Source organism: Garra rufa, unplaced genomic scaffold, assembly GCF_049309525.1.
Source record: "Garra rufa unplaced genomic scaffold, GarRuf1.0 hap1_unplaced_005, whole genome shotgun sequence".
In the NCBI taxonomy this organism is placed as follows: Eukaryota; Metazoa; Chordata; class Actinopteri; order Cypriniformes; family Cyprinidae; genus Garra; species Garra rufa.
In genome coordinates, this window is record NW_027394280.1 from 477,084 (window position 1) to 501,068 (window position 23,985).

General features: G+C 37.1%; 1 protein-coding gene and 1 pseudogene across 1 annotated transcript; one reads left to right on the plus strand and one right to left on the minus strand.

The window, feature by feature from the left end:
* LOC141312754 (uncharacterized) overlaps nucleotides 1-23,985 on the plus strand; it is a 249,274-nt pseudogene that overhangs the window by 217,757 nt on the left and 7,532 nt on the right.
* On the minus strand, nucleotides 490-21,870 carry LOC141312768 (uncharacterized). Its single transcript, XM_073832634.1, has 3 exons — nucleotides 21,574-21,870; nucleotides 12,708-13,570; nucleotides 490-2,162 (listed from the first exon to the last, which is right to left on the minus strand). Exons 1-3 carry the CDS (start codon nucleotides 21,806-21,808, stop codon nucleotides 1,722-1,724), a joined length of 1,539 nt encoding a protein of 512 aa, XP_073688735.1. The 5' UTR covers nucleotides 21,809-21,870; the 3' UTR covers nucleotides 490-1,721.

Here is a 23,985-nt window from a genome sequence, read left to right on the forward strand (position 1 = left end):
CAATGACGTTGTGTGCTTTTATTTATTTATTTATTTTTTTTGTCAGACCACTAGTACAAGTGTAACTGTGAATCCTATCCAGTCTTTTTCAATCAATATCCCACATACAGTAATGTGTAATTTTGAAGAGGAAGAGTAGGAGGTGAAAGAGGAAGAGGAGGAGGAGAAGGAGGACGATGACGACAACAGCATGGAAGAGACAGAGGAAGAGCAAGGGCAAGAAGACAAGCAGTCTCATATATTTTAGTTGATGAGTGCCAGGGTTGGATCAGGCATGCAAGAGGATTTGACCCCTGCTGCCTGGCCAGGGCTAATTTAGCCTGTGATGCTGAAGAGGTTCTTTGGCCTGTTCTAAACCAAAGACAGGATGCTGGGCCGAATAATTATTTTGTTGTTTTTTGCTGTTTTGTACTGTACAGTACATTAAATTAAGGAATAAAACACTTGCAAAGGAATAGATTTGTTGTGTTCATCATGTGAAAAGTTTTTTATTTGTATTGTTTTTGTAGTATTGTTTTAAATTTATCTCATCAGTGTGTAAAACTGTGTTGTAGTGTGTTTGTTTTTGAGGATTTGTGTGTCATGTCTGAAAGCAAAGTTTGGTTTTTCAGCAAGATTGAATTGTTTTGAGTAGAGAGCTTAATTTTGACCTCAATATAGGAAGTTTGGGGAAATGAGTTAGGAGTTGTGGATTTGTGTTTAGAGTTTCGCAAATAAGAGGCATAATTTCAAGAAATGTGTTTAAGCAATTGAGAAAAACTGTAACTTGCATGTCTACCAACACACTGGCGTGATGTCTTCTCAGATGAACTGACAAATAAAGATGAAATCCAAAATGTTCCCACACACCTGACCTGGCTAAGGGGCCGTTCACATGAAGCATCTTTTGCGCACTCAAGTTTGTTATTTCAAATGTTGACGCGTCGCGTGGTATGCTCGTTTTTTCAGGCGCGTACGTGCCGCATCGAGATAAAAACATCTCAACTTTTCAAAATTCCGCAAGCTCACCGCAGACCATGTGACATGAACCAACCAATCAGCTTCATCCTTTCCTTTAATAAAATTGAAAGCACAGCCAAGTTGGATGAACAGCGTATCATACCTAGCGCATCTTCCAACTCCGGGCAGCCTTCCTTATCTCTCCCACTTGCCATTTCTACACGTGACGTAACCTGCAGCACTCCACTTTTACTGTGTGTATGTCTACACACACCTCTTATTTCGCGCAAAAAGGACACTCACGAGGCTACATTGCGCATGCGTTGAACCGTTGAACCGTGCGGTGCACACACGCACCGAACCGAGACAAGCGAACCGAACGGTTCGGTTGTTTTTCATGTACCGTGCCACCCCTAGTCCTTGTGTCTCCTTCTCTTTCTCAGGGAACAAGGGTTGTAGTTGTAACCCGAAACAGTTATGTTAAAAATGCTAACAATGTCCTTTATTGTGTTTCAACCAAAAAACTGCACTTCCTGTGAGATCTCTTTTCAATTCATGATATACAAATGTGAAGTTCTTACATTGTAGACAGAGCAAACGCATTGTCCATATTCCTAATTATTACTTGCTCTTTTATGCATTACAGTGTCAACTAGCTATATTGTGTTGACTTTGCTTAAAGTGTACTATGGACAAAACATAATGCTTTAAGATGTGAAATAGAATGTTCCATTATATACATTTTGTTTGAAACTCTTTCTACACTAAGGGGATCTGTTAGGCTACTCTCTATTATGAATTTTCATGTGCCTGTCAAGGCTTCCTTTTAGACTAAAACAGTTTCCACACTGAGAGCATGTGTAAGGCTTCTCTCCAGTATGAACTCTCATGTGCTTGTTAAGGGTTCCTTTTTCACTGAAACTTTTTCCACACAGTTTGCATGAGTAAGGCTTCTCTCCTGTGTGGACTCTCATGTGTCTGTTAAGGCTTTCTTTTTGATTAAAACTCTTTCCACACTGTTGGCATGTAGAAGGGTTCTCCATTGTGTGGATTTTCTGGTGGATTTTAAGGTTTCCACCTTCAGCAAAACTCTTTCCACACTGTTTGCATCTGTAAGGCTTCTCTCCAGTGTGAACTTTCATGTGTCTGTTAAGGTGTCCTTTTAGAGTGAAACTCTTTCCACACTGTTGGCAGGTGTAAGGCTTCTCTCCAGTGTGAATTCTTCCTTTTTGAGAGAAACTGTTTTCATACTGAACGCAAGAAAAATAACTCATAGTTCCTGTAGTTTGAGTTCTTTTTTGTTTAGAAGTTTTTTCAGACTCTAAAGAACAAAAAGATTTTTCTCCAGATACAAAATCATGAAGATTCTCAAACTGAACATTCTCTTCAGTTTCATTTAGATCTTCTCTCTCCTCTTTCAGCGCTGTTAGGTCTAAAGTGGAAAAACAAAGAAATAAAAGTTAACCCCAGTTTAATGGCACAAAACATTTAATATCAAAACATGTAGATATTCAATTCAATTCAATTCAAGTTTATTTGTATAGCGCTTTTTACAATACAAATTGTTGCAGAGCAGCTGTACAAAAGTTTTAGGCAACTACAATATATTTAGTAGCTTATTAGTGGTGAATACTGTATGTTGAGTCGATGTACGTATGATATAAATATTAAATCAGTAACTGTGTAATCAAACAGATGATGAACACTAATTGCAATGGTTATGTGCTGTAATCAACTTGTAGGAAAATTATGTAGTGCTGTATGTTGTTTCAAGGCTGGCATCATCTGCGGTCCTCTGAGGGGTTGGCATCATCTCTTCTTCTGAATCCGGGCTGAATCTTGTGTAAACCCTAGTTACCACGGGATGGAAATCCCGTGGCAGAGACAGAGAAACCAAGAAATAATTAGCGTAGCTGCTGTTCCAACTTCCGACCAAACAAAAATGATGGTTTAGCCCAAGCTGAAGAATATTAATGTGCATTTGATCAGATGTAACTGAAATTACAACGTTATGAGATACATTATGTGAATGCTTGGCTAAAGAGATGAGTCTTTAATCTAGATTTAAACATAGAAAGTGTGTCTGAACCCCGAACGTTATCAGGAAGGCTATTCCAGAGTTTGGGAGCCAGATGAGAAAAGGCTCTCCCTCCTTTAGTGGACTTTGCTATCCTAGGTACTACCAAAAGTCCAGAGTTTTGCGACCTTAGGGAGCGTGAGGGATTGTAGCGTAGTAGGAGACTAGTTAGGTATGCAGGAGCTAAACCATTAAGGGCCTTATAGGTAAGAAGTAAGATTTTGTAAGTGATACGGAACCTTATAGGTAGCCAGTGCAGAGACCGTAAAATTGGGTTAATATGATCATATTTTCTTGACCTGGTAAGGACTCTAGCAGCTGCATTTTGGACTACCTGTAGCTTATTTATTGAAGAAGCAGGACAACCACCTAGTAGTGCATTACAATAGTCCAGTCTAGACGTCATGAATGCATGAACTAACTTTTCTGCATCAGAAACAGGTAACATGTTCCGTAGCTTAGCAATGTTTCTAAGATGAAAGAATGCTGTTTTTGTAACATAGGAAATATGATTTTCAAAAGACAGGTTGCTGTCTAATATAACACCCAGATTTTTGACTGTAGAGGAAATAACAGTACATCCATCTAGTTGCAGGTTGCAGTTTAAGAGATTTTGTGTACTGTTTTTTGGTCCAATAAGTAATATCTCAGTCTTATCTGAATTCAACAGTAGAAAATTATTGGTCATCCAGTCTTTCACATTTTTAACACACTCTGTTAACTTTGCTAAGTTAGAGGTTTCATCTGGTCTTGTTGAAATATATAGTTGAGTATCATCAGCATAACAATGGAAACTAATCCCATATTTCCTAATAATATTACCGAGGGGTAACATGTAAATTGAAAATAGTAGGGGACCTAGGACAGATCCTTGTGGCACTCCATACTTTACTGGTGTTAGCTGCGATGACTCCCCGTTTAAATAAACAAAGTGGTAGCGATCGGACAGGTATGATCTGAACCATCCTAAAGCCTGCCCTTGAATACCTGTTTAGTTTTGTAATTGATCTATGAGTATTTCATGATCTATAGTGTCGAACGCAGCACTAAGATCAAGTAAAACTAGCAATGAGACGCAGCCTTGATCTGACGCAAGTAGCAAGTCGTTTGTGATTTTTACAAGTGCAGTTCCTGTGCTATGATGGGGCCTGAAACCTGACTGAAATTCTTCAAATATATTATTATTTTGCAAGAAGGAGCACAATTGAGCAGACACAACTTTTTCTAGAATTTTAGACATAAATGGAAGATTAGAAATGGGTCTGTAATTTGCCAGTTCACTAGGGTCTAGCTGTGGTTTCTTAATAAGAGGGTTAATAACCGCTAGTTTGAATGGTTTTGGGACATGACCTAAAGATAACGATGAGTTAACAATATTAAGAAGCGGTACTTCTGCAACAGGTAACAACTCTTTTAGTAATTTAGTGGGTACAGGATCTAATAGGCATGTTGTTGGTTTAGATGTGATGATAAATTTATTTAAATCTTTCTTTTCTATAGTTGTAAAGCACTGAAGTTTTTCTTTGGGTGTAATGACTAATGTTGAAGTATCAGTTGCTGTATTATCTATATTAGTTATTGTATTTCTAATGTTGTCTATTTTATCAGTAAAGAAATTCATAAAGACATTACTATTAAACTGTGCAGGAATATTCAGGTCAGGAGGTGTTTGGTTATTTGTTAATCTAGCCACTGTGCTAAATAAAAACCTTGGATTGTTTTGGTTTTTTTCTATGAGTTGGTGGATATACTCGGCTTTAGCAGCTTTTAAAGCCCGTCTATAGCTGGACATACTGTTTTTCCATGCAATTTTAAAAACTTCTAAGTTAGTTTTTCTCCATTTACGCTCAAGATTACGAGTTTCTTTTTTGAGAGAATGGGTATTACTGTTGTACCACGGCGCAGTACGTTTTTCTATAACCTTTTTTAGCTTGATTGGGGCAACAGCTTCTAATGTGTTAGAGAAGATAGTGCCTATGTTACTAATCATTTTGTCTAGTTCATGTTTATTTATGGGTGCACGGAGCAGTTGAGATAAATCAGGCAGGTTATTTTTGAATCTATCTTTGGTAGCAAGAACAATAGTTCTGCCCAGACGATAACGCGGAGCCATATAGTTAACATCAGTGATACGCAGCATGCACGATACGAGGAAATGATCAGTAACATTGTCGCTTTGAGGTACGATATCTATATCAGTAAGATCAAGTCTGTGCGATATAATTAGATCTAGTGTATGATTAAAACGATGAGTGGGCCCAGTGACGTTTTGTTTGACTCCAAAAGAGTTTAACAGGTCAGTAAACGCAAGTCCTAACGCATCATTTGTATTATCAACATTGATGTTAAAATCTCCAACAACTAATGCTTTATCAAAATTAACCAATAGGTCAGACAGGAAATCTACAAATTCTTTTAGGAAATCTGTATACGGCCCTGGAGGTCTATACACAGTAGCCAGAGCAAGAGATCGGAGAGATTTATTTTGCATATCCGACAGAGTAACATTAAGTAGGAGTACTTCAAATGAATTAAACCTGTAACCTGTTTTCTGAGTAACATTGAAAATGTCACTATAAATTGTTGCTACACCACCGCCACGACCAATCTGACGGGGTTCATGCTTATAACAGTAGTTTGGTGGAGTAGACTCATTAAGACCAATATAATCGTTTGGTTTTAGCCAAGTTTCAGTCAAGCAGAGTACATCAAAACTGTTATCTGTGGTTATTTCATTTACAATAAGTGCTTTGGGTGCGAGTGGTCTAATGTTTAGGAGCCCAAGCTTTAAAAATTGATTTTGTTCATTTATTGTGCATTTTTTTGGTCTAATCAAGATTAGATTTGTTCTAGATCCTGCATTAAATTTTTGTTTTGACCTCACTATTCGAGGAACAGACACAGTCTTTATAGGTTGGACAGCACCTATACTATCGTTTAAATGTGCATAAAAAAAGCCATCAACGCAACTATTTGAAGAATTGCTTACTAGTCAAATGGAGCGCAGCGTCCTGGAGATGTTGTCCGACAGGAGTTCTGCTCCGACTCTGCTGGGGTGCAGGCCATCAGCGCGGTAAAGCCTAGGGTGCTCCCAGAAAAGATTCCAATTATTAACAAAGAGCAGTTTGTGTTCTTACACCATGACAACAACCATTCATTTAGAGCAAAATGTCTACTGAACCTTTCGTGTCCACGTCGATACGTGGGAAGCGGTCCTGACACGATGATTCTCGTCGCGGGCGCTGTGCTGCATACCGTCTCGATCAGGCTCGCGAAATCCCTCTTCAGGACCTCCGTCTGCCGCACTTTGACGTCGTTCACCCCAGCATGCAGGACGATCGCACCGACGCTCACATCGTCCTTCAGGATGGCAGGTATCTGTGAAGAGACATCAAGAATGCGAGCATCTGGGAGACAACTAGGGCTGTGCGATATGGACAAAAGAAACCTATCACGATTTTCTTGAACAGTATTGCGATTTCGATTTTAATCACGATTTTGACACAGACATGTTTTACAGTGTGAATCTAAAACTTTTTTTTAAGAAAAACAATTAGATCTTTATCAAAGAACTGTAACATGTCTCTAAAACAGAAGGCGGGAAAAAAAATCATCTAGCAGGTGAAAAAAGTTAGGAGCACCAAAAAAAATTTAGGCGCACCCAATTTCTTTTTAGTAATGCACTGATCTTGATTCTTAATGGCTGATTCTGACTGCAGATGTTTTACAAGCACATGATCAAAGTAGGCTACTCTTTCAATATTCAAAGTGCAAATAGAGACCGAATTTTTCAAGCATGATATAGAACTATAGACAACTGCACAATATATTTTTATAGCCCACATACTAATAACTACCTAGATATTTTATGTAGCCTAATTTGCGCGCATTGAGGAGTCACTCTGTGAACGCGGGATATTAAAATTGCTTTTAAATGCGCGTCCGCGCCTTAGTTTTGGTTTCGTTTTAACGATCTTGCGAGACTCTCAAAGGCGCTGAGCGTGCATTCTACAATAAAAGAGATTATTATAACAAAACCATTTGAAATATGAGAAGACACAAACAGGATTTTGAAAAGCATGTCCCCAGTGAAAATTACGCCCCTGTGTGAGTGGAACTCTGCTGCTGAGTTATCATCTGATGTGGATGAATGCCGTGTTGTACAGTAACGTATATGGACACGGAGGCGCCAGAATTGTATCTGACAGAATGTACGCTATAGCACGAAATATATTATATTTCTTCAAAAGCGGTTTGTTGAGACCTTTTATTTTTCACAATCGAAAGAGAGAATGGCGAACCTGTCACTGTATCAGCTCACAGCAGTCTGTGCAGTAGTTATGGTAGCGAAAGTTTTGTAAAGAAATGAAACCAAGTCGGACAACAACAGTTTCTCGCACGAATGGTCCCAAATATAATTTCATGTCACGCAGATTAAATTTTGGGAGCATATGCGACCAAAACGTTCACAATTTCGAGCCCTGCCTAGTAAAGGTAGAACAAAATGTCTTTAGAACAGACCTATGGCAAAAAGTAAGTATGTGTGTGCGTATGTGCGTGCGTGTGTTTGATAAAACAACAACCCAGACCACAGTGTCCCACATAAAAACAATTAGAACACTGGCAGAGTCTAGCTGCTTTCTGCTAAGAAAACCAGCATGACCATTTCTGGTTTCAAGCATGAACGTTGGCATGTTCTTGCTCTCTGTTTAGGCACGCTGTGTTGTGATCGGTTCAAATAGCATGCAGCGGGAAAAGTATCAGTCGAGTGCGTGCAAAAAATCGCGCTGTAAGGCGATTTAGAAATCGTGCATGTTCACATCGCGATTTCGATACGATTTCAATTAATCGCACAGCCCTAGAGACAACGAGTGTGCACTTTACCGTTAGCTAAGTTAGCACGAACGTACCGGACGATGGAGTCTCCGACGATCACAGCGTCGCGTTCCGTCTCGCGGAGGGGAGCGAAGCGGTTCCGGGTGGAGATCTCGAAGACCGGGGGCGGCGGAGGGGGAGAGGTCCTGGCTCGGGGTCTGGCTCGCACTTTCCTCTGCTGCTGCACCCAGGGTCCGTGGTGTCCCGACGCCGGAGTGAACGACATCTGGGAGGATCGCGTCCTGGGTGCGGCGGATCTGGGCAGAGAATCACACGGAGTAGAGGTTATGGGAGTGTTAGGATCGAGCTGTACACTTACCCGGACAGATTTGAGTAAATCCTTTCGGATTCGCAGCTCAATCTGTCTCGCCTGAAGCTCCTGGATCTGCTTCTCCACTGCCTCCAGCTCCATCAGAACCGAGTGCAGCTCGAACGTGTCTTCACCTGCACTCAAAGGTAGACACAAATTCGCCATTAAAGCAAGTAACAGTGAGTAAGCAGTTAAAGTGTTTGTGAATAGAGAATAAACAAATGTATGCAAGATTAGCCGCGACCATGCTGGCAAAGCTAAACGGTTATAAGCTAGCTTAGTAGCAGACTCGGGAAAACAAAAATAAAAACCAGTGATAACAAGGCGTTCCAATTGTTTTTGTTGTACCACACGACGGGTATATTCACATGTTATGAAAAACAAAAATGATGGTGTATAGAATTGTTTTTAGGTTTAAAAATAGAAAATTGTAATTTGACTCGACGGAGCTTCAACTCAAGGTACACGCTAGGACAAACAGGAAGTGACGATCCTGTTTTGAAAATAACCATTACATTTTCTAAAAGATACAACTCAAAAAGGAGTGTGTGTGAGGGGAATAGACATTGATGGTTATGATTAAAATAAGAAACTTTAGGAATCTAAAGCGAATGGTGTGAAATAAATCTAATACAAAATATTCTATAGTTGAAATTTAAGCAAGAACCACCGGACATTATGTGTAGGGAAACTCCTTTTCAAGGAGAACATCTGGTTTACTCATCACCATCACTTATCAGTCTGTTTGAGGGGCCTGGAGCATCAGTTTCACATTGGAGTTTATCCCTGGGAGGACCAAAGAGTTTTATTTATATTCCAACTGAAACATTTTTGCAAATATTACATTCACAGAATGGATTTCAGTGTTCGAAGAACATAATGTAAGCCATTTTTATGATTTTTATAAATTTTATAAAAGCCATGGAGATGTTTTTTGTCATCTTTAAAAGAAGTGCACGATGTGTTTTATAAGTTCAAAAACCTAAATAAAATGATGAATACCTGTTTAAGATGTTTAAGATGTACGGTGAATGATTTGTTTAGCTGTAGTAACATGTTTGTTTCAATGTTTTATATTTATGATCACCTGAAAATATTGTGAATGTTAATTTTAATAAACATGGAGATCGTCTTAAAATAAGTGAATCAAATGTTTTATAATTTCAATAAACTTAAATGTTGAAAACTTGTTTGAGATGTACAATGAATTATTTGTTTAGCTTTAGTTACATGTTTGTTACTTTGATGTTTTATAACTTCAATAAACTTAAAAATATAAAATGAACGTTGTATAATGATTTGTTTTGCTCTAGTAACGTTTGTTACTATGTTTTATATTTATGATTGTCTAAAAGTATTGTAAAGGTTATTTTTATAAACATGAAGATCATCTTTAAAAAAGTGAGCTATGTGTTCAATAAACTTAAATGTTGAATACATGTTTAAGATGTATGATTTGTTTTGCTATAGTGACATGTTTGTTACTTTGATGCCTTGTATAATTATATATGTATTACCCCTCTGGGGTCTGAGGGGCTTTGGTAACTCTACTGATGTTTTGTCCTACCCTGACATTTGTGTGTTTCCAGCACCTTAAAACATATTTATGTTTATGATTATACTTTATTCAGCACAAATTGCGCTACAATTATACGCACGCAACCGTGATCGTACATGTTTGTGTTTTGAGAAAGCAAACATTTTTGTGAGAATAATTTTCATGTTTTTATTTTGTCTTTTGCTTGAATCACTTTTTAGGTTGAAATGTTTATATCACACATTTGTTTACTGATTTGGACATTACATTGATATAACAACATAAATGTGATTTATGATGAAATGTCTTGAGTCCTACTATAATAATTTAAATGACTTACAATATTTAATTACAAATGGAAGTGTGTTGAACTTTTTGTGTGATGGGTAGGTGTTCACTTTGTACAGTACAAAAGCTTTATAAAAATATAGTAAATAATATTTATTAAAAAAATACAGAAATGGAGAAAGTTTACTGTGATTGGGTGGGTTAAGGGATTTATACAGTTTCAAATTGACATGTCCAGGCCCGCTGACATGTCCAGGCATAATCCTTATGGTTTGGTCTGTTTAAAGACATTTTTCCCTGTACTTATTTTGCCGTTGCTGGGTCCCCATCACAATACTTACCGCTACCTAAAAACTAGTGTAAATGTTTTTCTTTGTTTTATATCACGTGTGATCACATCGTTTATATTCATTTCTTTTATATAGAAGAGAATACGACTTGGAGGACTGGATGTGTGTTTTTGTACATGATTAAGCTATACTGTTGGGCCCAAGTGTTATCATTTATATTTTTAAAACATTAAAGACTTTGTTGATATATTTCATCGTGCGGTTATGGATAAAATAAGAAACTTTGTGTTTGATGTGAAATAAATTATGGTTCAGCTAAAATATAAGCGCAAGCCAAGAGGAATAAGTTGCATTATGTTTATTAAAAGTAACTATGAAAAAAAAGTGTTTACTTTTAAAATGTTTGCAAACCCTCTCTTTCACACAGTAATCCGATCCACAGATTTCTTCAAACAGATGTAGCTACTGTGAGAAGTAATTTGGATCCTCTGCAAAAATGACATGAATGGGTGTGAGACACAGACGACCAGCTCAAATAGAGCTGTATTTTATATACAGCCAATACATGTATGGTCACTTTTACATATAAGAAGTTCAAATGGTCTGTTGTGTAACGCGAGCTCATGAAGCACGCACGGGGAGATCTGCAATGAGAGCAATGCTGAGGAGAGCCTATGAGAGCCTCACGCACGCAGACTTTTATTTTTCACCCTAGACTGTAAAAAGGTGAGGGATTTAATGATTAAATGATAGGAATTTCATTTGTAGTATTATTACTATTATTTTTATCATCATTTTATTATTTTAAATATATATATTTATACTTTATAATTGGTACTCATTTTATAATTGTTGTTGTTGTACGGTTTTCTCGGGGCCCTAGTCAGGTCTTCCATCGCCTCTTTGTCCCATTCCCTCTCAGGAGTTTTAGGTGAGTGTATCGCGTCCATGTCTATGTATTTCAAAGCTCAGATGATCCGCAGATATGATGGGGAAGCCCTATTTATCTTTGCTGAACGCAACCTGACACCCTGCGATACAACACGGATGTGGGGCTAGACCGTAAAATCGCCGAAACATTCTTCAAAGCTTCATTCCTCCCCCGACACCGGACGGTCACGCGCAGCTACTGTATTTCCTTCACCCTAATGATGAACAACACCGGATGGTCACGCAAACAGGCTATAATTCTCTAACCGGATGACATCAAACACCGGATGGTCACGCAACAACCCATAAAACCCTCAGAAGTTAATCCCGCACCTGGTAAGTGTATCGTAAATTTGCTGCAACAACCATAAACCTGTCAGAAGTTAATCCCGCACCTGGTAAGCGTCTCGTAAATTCTCTCAACAACCCATAAACCTATCATCCGTTGACATCGCACCTGCTCAATCCAGCAAAACAAGGTCAGTAGAGTTCACAAGGTCAAGATCAAACACAAGGTCATGCTCTACGTGGGTGGGCACCGTGGGAAAGGGGTGTGGGGGAGAGGAAAGGTCAAAAGGTCAAAGCCATCAATCATTTCATGACAGGCGGTAGTCCATTATCACTACTGACAGGGGGTGTGACAGTGATTAATAAAATTGCTCCAATACTTGAACACACTGATGTCACGATACTGTGCTGGGAGGAACGACAGAAACGTAGATCAAAGGAACAGAGTTTATTAAAGTTCAAAGACACAGGGTAAGCCACACAAGGAAATAGGGAAGACAGACGTATTTTACGATAGAGACCCAACAGAGACAGAATGCACAGACTTTGATTTTAATATATGGGGTAACTGGGGAACACGGGTGCACAGAATGACTAACTGGACTAAAGGAAAGGAACGCAACCAAAAAAGGGCACACAGAAACAAAAATAGGTCCATATTCCTGGCATATCATCCCCCTTCTGGAAGGCGCATTCTTGCACTGATGGAACAACAGGAGGAGGAGAATGGACATCCAGGAGGAAAATGATTAACAGAGTCCAAGGTGGAGACGACGGAGGGAGGAGCCTTCCTCTGTATGTCCTCGTCTCTCCTTCCCTTTCTCAGGGAACAAGGGTTGTAGTTGTAACCCGAAACGGTGATGTTAAAAATGCTAACAATGTCCTTTAATGTGCTTCAACCAAAATCTGCACCTTCTGTGAGATCTCTTTTCAATTCATGATACAAATGTGAAGTTTTTACATTGTAAACAGAGCAAACACATCCATATTATTCCTTACTCTTTTATGCATTACCGTGTCAACAAGCTGTATTGTGTTGGACTGAGCTTAAAGTGTACTATGGACAAAACATAATGCTTTACATTTGAATGAGAAAGTTCCATTCTATACATTTTGTTTTAAATTCACTCTACACTAAGGGGATCTGTTGGGCTTCTCTCTATTATGAATTTTCATGTGCCTTTCAAGGCTTCCTTTTAGACTAAAACTTTTCCCACACTGTTTGCATGTGTGAGGCTTCTCTCCAGTATGAACAAACATGTGCCTTTTAAGGGCTCCTTTTTCATTGAAACTCTTTCCACACAGTTTGCATGAGTAAGGCTTCTCTCCAGTGTGAATCATCATGTGTCTGTTAAGGCTTCCTTTTTCATTGAAACTTTTTTCACACCACTGGCAGGTAAAAGGGCTCTCCATGGTGTGAGTTTTCTGGTGGACTTTAAGGTTTCCACTTTGAGCGAAACTCTTTCCACATTGAGAGCATGTGTAAGGCTTCTCTCCAGTGTGAATTATCATGTGTCTGTTAAGGCATCCTTTTGAAGTGAAAATCTTTCCACACTGTTGGCAGGTAAAAGGGCTCTCCATGGTGTGAATTTTCTGGTGAACTTCAAGGTTTCCACTTAGAGTGAAACTCTTTTCACACTGTTTGGATGTGTAAGGCTTCTCTCCAGTGTGAAGTCTTATGTGTCTGTTAAGGCATCCTTTTAGAATGAAACTCTTTCCACACTGTTGGCAGGTAAGAGGCTTCTCTCCAATGTGAATCATCATGTGTCTGTTAAGGTGTCCTTTTAGGATGAAACTCTTTCCACACTGTTGGCAAGTGTACGGCTTCTCTCCAGTGTGAATACTCATATGCGTTTTAAGGCTTCCTTTTTGAGTGAAATTTTTTCCACACTGAACACAAGAAAAATAACTCCTAGTTCCTGTAGTTTGAGCTCTTTTTTGTTTAGAAGTCTTTTCAGTCTGTAAGGAACAAAAAACCTGATCTTTCTCTTCAGATTCATTCAGATCTTCTCTCTCCTCTTTCAGCACTGTTAGGTCTAAGGTGGAAAAAAAGGAATAAAAGTTAACCCCAGTTTAGTGGCACAAAACAATTAACATCAAAACATGTAGATATGTAAAGCATGTATTCTAGAGCCTATACCAGGGTGTCCAAACCTGATCCTTCTCAGCCAGTACTGTAACAGTCACTGTCTGTCACAGGTTTTGTCAGAGTCTTCTGTTTGACATGTTCATACTTGCCACTAGAGGGAAACGTGTAGCTCAATCTGTACTAGCTAAAACAGGAAGTAGTAGAGTAAGTGATAGGTTCTGTTTGTTCTTACTGTGTTTTTTCTTAATTGAGTTTAATTAGTTATTCTGTGTTCTCTCTTGTAGAGGATGGTTAATTAATAAAGTTGCTCAAATACTGTGACTACCACCGATGGACAATTGTACTGCTGAAGCCAATTATTTGGCATATATCTGAGGGTCCTTGGTGCAGACTGGACATTCAAGTTTAGGACATCAGCTTGTCATTTTCTCATATACAGATAGGATTGGTTACTTTCGCTTCAAGGACTGTCTATGATCTCAACCTGTTTTGGACTCTGTAGACCATATCCATTCTTCTCACACATGTACTTATATGCACGGTAAATTTGTGTAATTGTATTTGAATGTAGGTGTTTTGCACTATTTGAAGAGTTGTGTCTGACCAATGTATTGATTGAAAACATGCAGAAAGATACATCAATGTTGTGTTTGAATGTATTTATTTGGCAATTTAACTCTTTCACATAAGACCAGTTTGATATTTGCAAAGAAGATGATTCCCCCCTTTTAAATTCTCGTAGCTTGACCAGTGCAAAGTAACTGGGAACGTTACAGTACCCTACAGAGATTAGGCTGGCCATTATACAATTAATAATAAAAAAAAAAAATCTAGGAAATTTAATGACAGAGTCTCGGATCTACATATATCTATACACAGACTGATCTTAATGTTTCTGTACCATTTTTGTCTCCTATAGGGAATAAAATGCAACAAATTTATAGAGAGACAAGGAAAAACTTCTTTCGTAATAAACAAATAATATTTAAACAATGTCAAACAGAAAAAAATTCTTAAATGGCTACAACAATATATATCACCCTTTCTCGTTTCGTTTGATCTCTTTAAACTAATCTTTGCCGCTTTTTTGATAATTCTTTAAGTAAACATTTGCCGGTTTGGTGATTAAATAAACTTCCCCTTTAGACTTCCCCTTGAACTAAACGCGACGCATCCTGTGTGTGTGTGATACCTGCGCTGCCAGTTGTCCGCACAACGAAGCGCTGCACTTTTGCACAGTTTTATTAAGGGTGAGTGAAAAATGGATTCTCCGATGCATCGCAATCCTCTTTTCAACGAGCTTGTGTTTTTTCCCGCATATGGCACGTGTGCTTGCTAGAGACGCGGCGGGCTTCATTGCACAGAGTTTGCACTATGAGACATGTGCGGATTGTTTGACAGTGTGTGCATCCACCCGCAGTGTTTTACTTTAGATATGCCTTCATTTCTGCCGGTTGTAATGCAGTACTAGTACTATTAGATGCACAAAACTCACGCACTGACAGACTTTCACTTTCTCTTTGTGTTTGTTCATCCTAAAAAGCTCAATTGCAGATGCGGTTAAATGCACTTGCATTTTCTAATACTTTTATATGAAACTAGTTTAAAGAGCAGGACAAAACATCTGATATATCGAAATAGATCTGTGCATTCATTGAAGCCTGTTAAAGCAGCCACTGTCATATGTTACTGTCTATTGTTTTAAAAAGTAGCCTGCTTATATATAAAAAAATAAAGTGAATTCTGCACGAATTAAATTTAATATAAAATCTAATTAAATTGAACCTTAATTTTAAGATGGCAGTACTGACATACAGAGATTATAAATGTAAACAAAAAGCATAGAAATTGCTATTTTACATATTGTTAAAATGTAAAGATTTATTTTCTTAACATTAATGAACTATAAAATAACTTTAATGATCAATATATAATTCATATTAATATTTTTATTAATTTACAAAGTATGGTTTTGTACTTTTTTAAAAACTAGTAGAGCACTATTTTAGTTTCCTTTCAGTATCCATTTTCAAAACTATCGGTTAATTAATCGGTATCGGCCAGTGTGGTCCAACCTAGCTATCGGTATCGGTAAAAACCAAAATCGGTCGACCTCTAGTTTTTTTAACCCTCTGTGTCGTAAAAGTAACAACATATATTATTCATAATTTTTGTTTTATGCACTTGACTTTTTATGTATTGAACGCAAAAATCGAAAATCGCATCGCAATCGCAATATTTGCGATATAATAAACTGCATCTTGTGTTATCTTTGATTAATATTTAAATTTGTTTGATGACCTGAAATATTAAAGTGTAACAAACTTTAAAAAATTGATAATCAGGAAGGGGGCCAACACTTTTTTACACCACTGTAAAACAGACAAGAGTCCAACACAATCATAAAAACTTAACTCTCATACTTTGTTAAAAGCCAACGAGTAAAAATGAGTTTTAAGACTAGGTCCCCCGGTTTGTAACCTCATGTGAGGAAGAAACAAAAGTAAATGCTCAGTGGATCTAAATGCTCTTGTTGGAGTGTATAGCTGTATTAAGTCAGAATATGCTAGTCCATTTAGTGATTTAAACAATAAAACCAAAATCGATTAAAATCCATTATAACATGAACAGGAAACCAATGGAGAGGTGCCAGAATTGGTGTAATATGTTCTCATTTGTGTTCCTGTCAACATACCAGCAGCAGCATTCTGTAACAACTGCAAATGTGTGAGAGAAGCCTGGTTAATATCTAAACATATGTATAACTTTTTCTAAGTCACTTAAAGATAGAAAAGACTTCACTTTGGATAATTTCCTCAACTGAAAACAACTAGCTTTAATTACTGAATTAACCTGTATACCCAGTTTTCACTCCATAATAACACCCACATTTTTAACATTGGGCTTCACATATAATCTTAAAACACCAAGATCCAACTGAGAAGAGTCACAAGCACCTCTAGATCCAAATACCACAACTTTTCTTTTCTTCATTAAACTTTAAAAAAGATTTAGAGTCAACCAGGCTTAAATTTCTTGAAAACAGTCCAACAATGGTCCTTTCGACTTTGCATCTTTCCTTTTCAAAGGCAGATAAAGCTGAGAATCATCTACATAAAAATGAAACGAGATGCCAGACTTCCTACAGATGGACCCTACAGGAAGCAAATATATAGAGAACAGAACAGGCCCAAGAATGGACCTTGAGGAACTCCACATGAGAATGACGCTGAAGAGGACACCATTCCTACGCAGTACCCTTAAAACCAATGCAATTTTCTAATTGAGAAACCAAGATATTGTGGTCTACAGTGTCAAATGCCGCTGTAAGATCTAAAAGCAAGAGGAAAGCATAATTACCAAAGGCAGTAGCTAATAACAGGTCAGTAAAAACTTTTACAAGGATTTAAAACATGACTGGAGCCCTTCCTGAACCCCATGTAAATATAGAAAAGACAGCAGTTGTATTAATACAACCTTCTCTAACACTTTGGGAAGAAATGGCAGTTTTGATACAGGTCCAAATTTGCCTTTTTAATCAATGGTTCCACTATTGCATGTTTCAAATTCTGTGGTGCAACACCTGAGGTGAGACTGCTATTTATAATTCTCTAAATATTTAGTGTGAAATAAAAGTGTGAAGGGACAATGTCCATACAGTAAGAAGATGGTTTCATCTTACCAATAATAACTCCTAAAAAATAAAGAGACACAGGCTCAATCTGGTTAAAACTTTTTAACCAGATTGAGCCTGTGGTTTTATAACAGCTGTATCTTCTATCTCTAGTTTTTAAAACACTAAATTTAAATAGAAATAATAGAAACCAGACTACATTTTAACTGGGAAGAGGAACAGACATTTACTCATTTGAGCTAATAATTAGGACTGTATCAGTCAGCTTACATTTGATTTACATTTACTTCCAAGATAATAATGCACTTACAATACGGTTAATAATAATACATGTCACAGTTAATGTCCAACAACACATATTTTAGCTGAATACCTGAGGAAAACAACATCTCAAATGTATTTAACAGTTCAAATATATTTGCCATGGTGGATCAATCGATCTATAATCGACATTAAGGACTGCTTTAAGAACAAGCGTGCACTAGGGTTGTGACGATGAGGAAATTTCCCCACCGGTTAATCGGCACGTGACAACACCGGTAATACCGGTATGACCGTGGGGGTGGGGGTTTGCTCTTTTTTCTGCTTTTAAATAGCTTTTAAATGCGTGCGTATTATAGCCTACTTTCACTTTCAGTTTTGCGGGAATTGGCAATTCGGCGTCAATTGTTTTAATGGACGCCAACGAAACTACAAAAAAAAAAAAACTTTGAACCCAAAATATTGCCAAACAGGTGCTTTTGGACACTAAATCGTCCGCCATTCTCTTTCTGTAAATTCGACTCCTCGCACAGATAATTAACACGGCCAATTCACCATCAGCAATCACACTCCGTATCCAAGCACTACAAGAGAATCCCTTTAAATAGCCAAGCAGTCTTACCTTCATCATCTCTTGTTTTCAGCATCCCTCTCCCTGGGCAGGGGGAGTGCCCCGTGCTCGGCCAAACATGCTTAACTTTTACGCTTTTTATTATATGTAAGCGTTAATTATATTGCTTGCTCTCGTCTTAAGTAAATTATTTAAAATAATATTTTCCATTCAAATCAAATAAATATTTAATAAAAAAACGAATACTTAAAAAAAAATGGGTGGAAAAGTGATGTCACCGGTGTTGCGTCTTAAAACCAGTAACCGTCTATTGTGGCAAGCCTAGCGTGCACATCAAATTATCTTGACTCACTGAACCTGGGTCAAATGAGTGAGATTGTATAAATGAAATGGTCATTTATGGTACTACTTTAACCCCAATAGATTTGTTAGATTATTTCAGATCATGTTTTGGACTTTAATTCCAGCTTTTCTGAGTGTCTTTTTAGAAACAGCCCCCTGAGCTTGACATTAAGACTTGATATGCGCTTGTCCTTTAGACAGCTAAATCAATCATCCATTTGTAGAAAACAGTAAAAAGTTATATGTAATAAAAAATAAAAAAAATAATTTGTTGTTCAAGTTATTTATTTACAAGCAATATTCTCATTTCAATTTCATTAGCTCTAACATAAATAAGCATGCGGTATCTGTGGTATTTATCACATTAAAGTCGTGTTGCATGTTGCAAGTTAAAAAATTTTTTGAGATAAACATATATTCGTGTATGAAAATACAATACAAATCGTTAATGCAGGATTTGAAAATATTTTACAAGACATAAGGGCACAAATTTAGAAGACAAAGTGACGATTTCCTGGACCGCTCTCAAAAACAGCTTTTTTTCTAGACCGCGTCATATGACGTCACGACAGGGAGTCGTTCGCCTAGCTCTGTTGCTATTCAGTAGGAGCAGTGGTGAGTTAGTGTGTTTTCAGTCGTTATTTTTAATTTCAATTGATCATTGTCATGGTAAATTATTGTGTTTATGGAGGCTGTGCAAACTCCAGCCTGTCAGGACATCATGTCCACGGGTTTACTTACAATAAAAAGAACGGCGCTATCTTCCGGATCTGGGTGCGTTTGTGCGGGTGAATGCATCTGCTTCGAAAAACGCGTTCACTTTACACCGGAGGATTATCATCCCGGCGATATGATACAGTTCAATATGGGATGCCGAAGCAAGAACCAAGTGAGGGTCAAAACTGTTGCAGTTTCTTCAGTGCACACAGCGGCTTCATCGGCTCCGCGGTCAGCCTGGTTCGTCCGAAGCCGTCAGAGATGCAGACGAATACGTGAAATGTGCACCGTAAGTCTTGTTTTTTCTTCTCATAACTTCGCAAAACGACCAAATCCGTGAATATATTTATTTAAATAATGAGACACAACGAGATGTGTATAAGTCGAGGTAAAGCAATGTAGCTAGCTTGTAACGTTAGACATTAGCAATGTAAGTTTAAGAACCATGTAAAAATGGTACCATATGAGAAGGCATTACTGGTCAGTTATCCTCCGTTTGTTAATATTATATTAATCAAGTCTACAGCTTAGTCACATTGTTCGCACAGCTAATTTGTGATTTTTTTTTGTCATGTGTGTTTTTAGGGTTTTGGGAGACATTGCAAGACATGAGGCTGTGTGAAGATCTGAAGCAGTGGAGGCCAGCTGTTATTAACCAACCTCTAAAATAACACATTAGTGTGATACTGATAACCACACTGAAAATATTTTTCTTTCAGTTGTATATGTTTGGTACATCTACATGTATATATATTAACAGTTGCAATGTTGTGTGTTTAAAGTTGGGTATTAACAGTAGTATGAAATAATATTTACGATTTATTGCTGCACAAATTAAACTGAATTGAATGAGCCATAAATGCAGAGCTGCTTGATATATATATATGTGTTGTTAACCTCATAAAAACATTTATACATTAAGACAATTTGTTATTGTGATTATTATTTTTTTTTGAATGTCACCAAAATGGGGCCATTCAAAACCTTTATAAAGTAATCCTTCCTCTGTAACCTGTTTAATAGCTGACACAACACATGCAGGTAAGGGCTTCCTGATGAATACCAGCAGACAACTTGACTTATGCTGTCAATATTAATTGTCTTATACCAATGGCATTAAAAAAGTTTTACTTTATAGGTATTTGTGAGCTAAAAATAGTCAACCTGTAATTGAGATTACATTTTACTGTTTATTTGTACGTACAAGTATTTTGATCAGAGTAATAAATTATCTCTACCATAAACTTACTCATGCCTTTGCCTTAAATGCATATAAGCTATCTATTTTGATTTCAGACAGCAAGCCTCAAAGTGCAGAGTCAGAGACAGCACATCAAGTTTGGGGGCATTTCCCATAGAAGCATATAATAAAACAAAAAGGTGTTTACCTCTCGCGTGCGCGGTAATAAGAACCCGCTATATCACGTAACGTTGGATATTAACGAGTATGACACGCTTCATCAACGATTATTCGTTTGTGTTACAGGTAAGTAGAATCAATACTTCTAGATGACCAATGCTATAATTTTGCCCGATTAGATATCGTCTGCTAACACTGATCTCTCACAGACACCTGCCCTGTTCTCCTCACATTACAACTTGATTTGTCTCTGACCGCTGTTCTCTTTAATCCTGGCATGTCCCTGCTCTCTTGGCCACATAACCGGCTCATATTTGTGTCTGTGGTTCGTCATACGAGTGTAAATGAACATTTTAAATGTTCTCTGCGCCCGAACAGTCATTGCGATCCATTGTTTTCCTATGGTTTACATTGACCGCTCTACCGGCCGTGACGTCACTACCGCTTTTGCCAGTTTTTCAGATGCGGAAGTAAAATTCTCTCTCAAAAACGACTCCAGAAGCCTAAATAGCGTATTTTGAATTATATTTTCAAGAAAAACTGGTTCCTACACTATTTATCTACACGTTCATTCACAGTGATCTTCAACTTGAAAGTTGGACTTTAAATTGATGGATGTAATTTTGATGTAGCTTTAGTGTCCACTGGCTGTTTTATTTGCTTATCAAACACTTTAAATGACTAAATGTAGTCGGCATGCAGTAGCTAAATGTGATAACTTACATTTCAAGGTTTGTGCAAATAACTTTCCCATAAATAATTTTCTAAGATACTTTTGCATAATTAGCCATAATTAGAAATCAATGGTTTTAATATTAGAAGCAGATATTGGGTTTAATGTTACAGAAAAATATATAATTTTTTTAGGCTAATTCCATATTATTGTTACAACTTAAATGCATGATCTCATAATGCATTGAAAACCAATGGTCAGTGTGAATGCAGGATATTGAAGGAAGCGTTAGTATTTGTCATGTGATCTCAACACTTCTGTCAAATGTCTTAACATTTCTACACTCGTGTGACATTTCTGTAGTGAATTCAGCTTTGAGAATGAAAACCAACCTGTTTGTTCCTCAGTATCTTCATGTTTGACTCTAAATGTTTCTTCAATCTTCATGTCTTCACTCTCCTCTTTAATAAACGCCATCTTTCTTTGTTCCTCAGTATCTTCATGTTTGACTCTAAATGTTTCTTCAATCTTCATGTCTTCAGTCTCCTCTTTAATAAACGCCATCTTTCTTTGTTCCTCAGTTTCTTCAATCTTCATGTCTTCAGTCTCCTCTTTAATAAACGCCATCTTTATAATAGTGTGTCACGTGGATCTCTGTTGATTCTCCAGGAGTTTTTCCTGTGTTTGTACACTTTGTCCTGTTTAAGATGAGAATAATAAAAATAAAAATAAATCAATGAAAACTAAATCTCTGGGTGCGTCTCAATCAGATCCTAGTTCAGTAGTGCATTAGTAAGACAGTCAGAGAGTTAATAGACTTCTTTATAAAATGTATAAAATATAAAAAATTACCAAGAAGGTTCATATTTAGGTAGGTTATTTTTGATTTGCATGTCATATCTAATATATTACACTCTCCTGAAATCATTCTCGGTTGTGATTCACTCGTTTGTGTTTGTTGTTGTAGTTTGTAGTCCGCGTGCCGCTGAATCGAATCACTGAATCATTTCACAAATGATTTGATTCAAATGATTCGGATTCTGAGTCTCTCACTTCTTATCATCACACGATTGATTCACGATATGAAGAGAAAAATGAGATGCACATTAGCTGTTACTAACGTCTTAAGTAACAGTAAATAAAGCATTACAACGTTAGATTTAATAGTTATGATTTATTTTACATAGCTTTTAAAAACGCTTTAATTAATGCAACAATATCCATTGGTTTAAAAACTTTAAAACCACAAACCTTTCTGTAGGTGAATCACAACAGATGAGGAGCGCGCAGCTTTATGACGTCACGTCACCAGAGCAAAATAAAAGTCCTATTGGTGCACCTCTTCTTCTTCTTCTTGTTTGAAGGCGACCAATTCCTTAGGAGCATTGTCGCCACCTACCATTGGTGCACTGCTCTCTAAAATCAGAAATATATCATAGAAATGTTGTATATAGAATATAATTCCGTACTTAAGTAGTTAAACTGTACTTTTCCGAAGTTATTAACTTCGTGAATGTATTATTCTCTTTTTTAACTTACATTTATAACACTTTGTTTTATGTTGATGTACCATTAAGTTCACATAAACTAGTTAATGCTGCTGTGTAACTGTTACAAAGGTTTTAGTGGTAATGTTATTGTAAGCTTTTATGTAAGCAATTTTGTTTTAAATAAAAAATGTTGTAGTGTAAAGGAATATGGTGCATTGATTATTACCTTTTCATTTTCGTTAATTGGCAAAAAAAAAAAAGGCCAACACATTCAGTTCCCTCCATATCTTCTTTTATTAATAGTGAAACGTTTGGATAATAAATACAAGACACAATAAACTGTTTTTTAGAAACATTTACTAGAAGTACATCTATCAGAAAAAATGCCATGTTGTATTAGTTTTATGATTTTAGTGAAGTTAAATGTTTAAAGAACAAAATACCTTTAACACACCTGCAGGAAAATGAAGATCAGGAGACTTGTTTGAGCTGGTCCTGTGTGTCGCTGTGGTCATCCAGACTGACTAAAACACTCAATCACTGGAGTTTATTCAGATTTCAGGAGGCCGTTCTTACAGATGAAGACAAAGCTCTCAGACCACAAGCTTAAACACAGTATTCAAGGGATGTGATCAGTTCTATACTGTACTCTAACTATAGCACTCATGATCACAGAGATCAGCGAAAGACATTCACACACAACTCAAGTGTTCATTAGCATTAACAATCACAACAATTAAAGAGGCAGGAACATCGAGAGCATCACAGATTTGTTTTCACACACACCTGAAGCAAAAGAGATTCATTTAAAATTGAACTTTTACCTTTTTCCTGAATTTGCCAGGCAATAATTTCATTTCAACCAATATAATTGTGTCTTTAACAGTAATGACTGTCACACCTATGGACTGTCCTTGTGTTTGTTTTTGTTTCCATGTTCTCCTTGTCCTTGTTTTCCCTGATGTTTTCTAATGCCTATATTTGGTTTTCCTGTTCCTGTTTCCATTGATTTCAGGAGTGTCTTGTCTTTCATTCATTTAGTTGAGTATTTAATATTGTTCTGTTTGTGGTTTTCTCCTCCGATGTCTTACGTCCTTCAAGTGAATGTCTTCCTGTTTTACTCCTGAGTTGTGTTTTAGTTTGTCCGTTAAAGACTGTTTTAAGTTCACTCCTGCGTTTCCTCGTCTCCTCGTTTCCCGCTCTGTAGATTGATACAATGAAATGATAATAAATAATAAATATCCAATCATACATTTGCCTTAACAAATTGCTTAATGTACCTGTGTTAAAAAGTAAATATTTCTTATTTCAAAG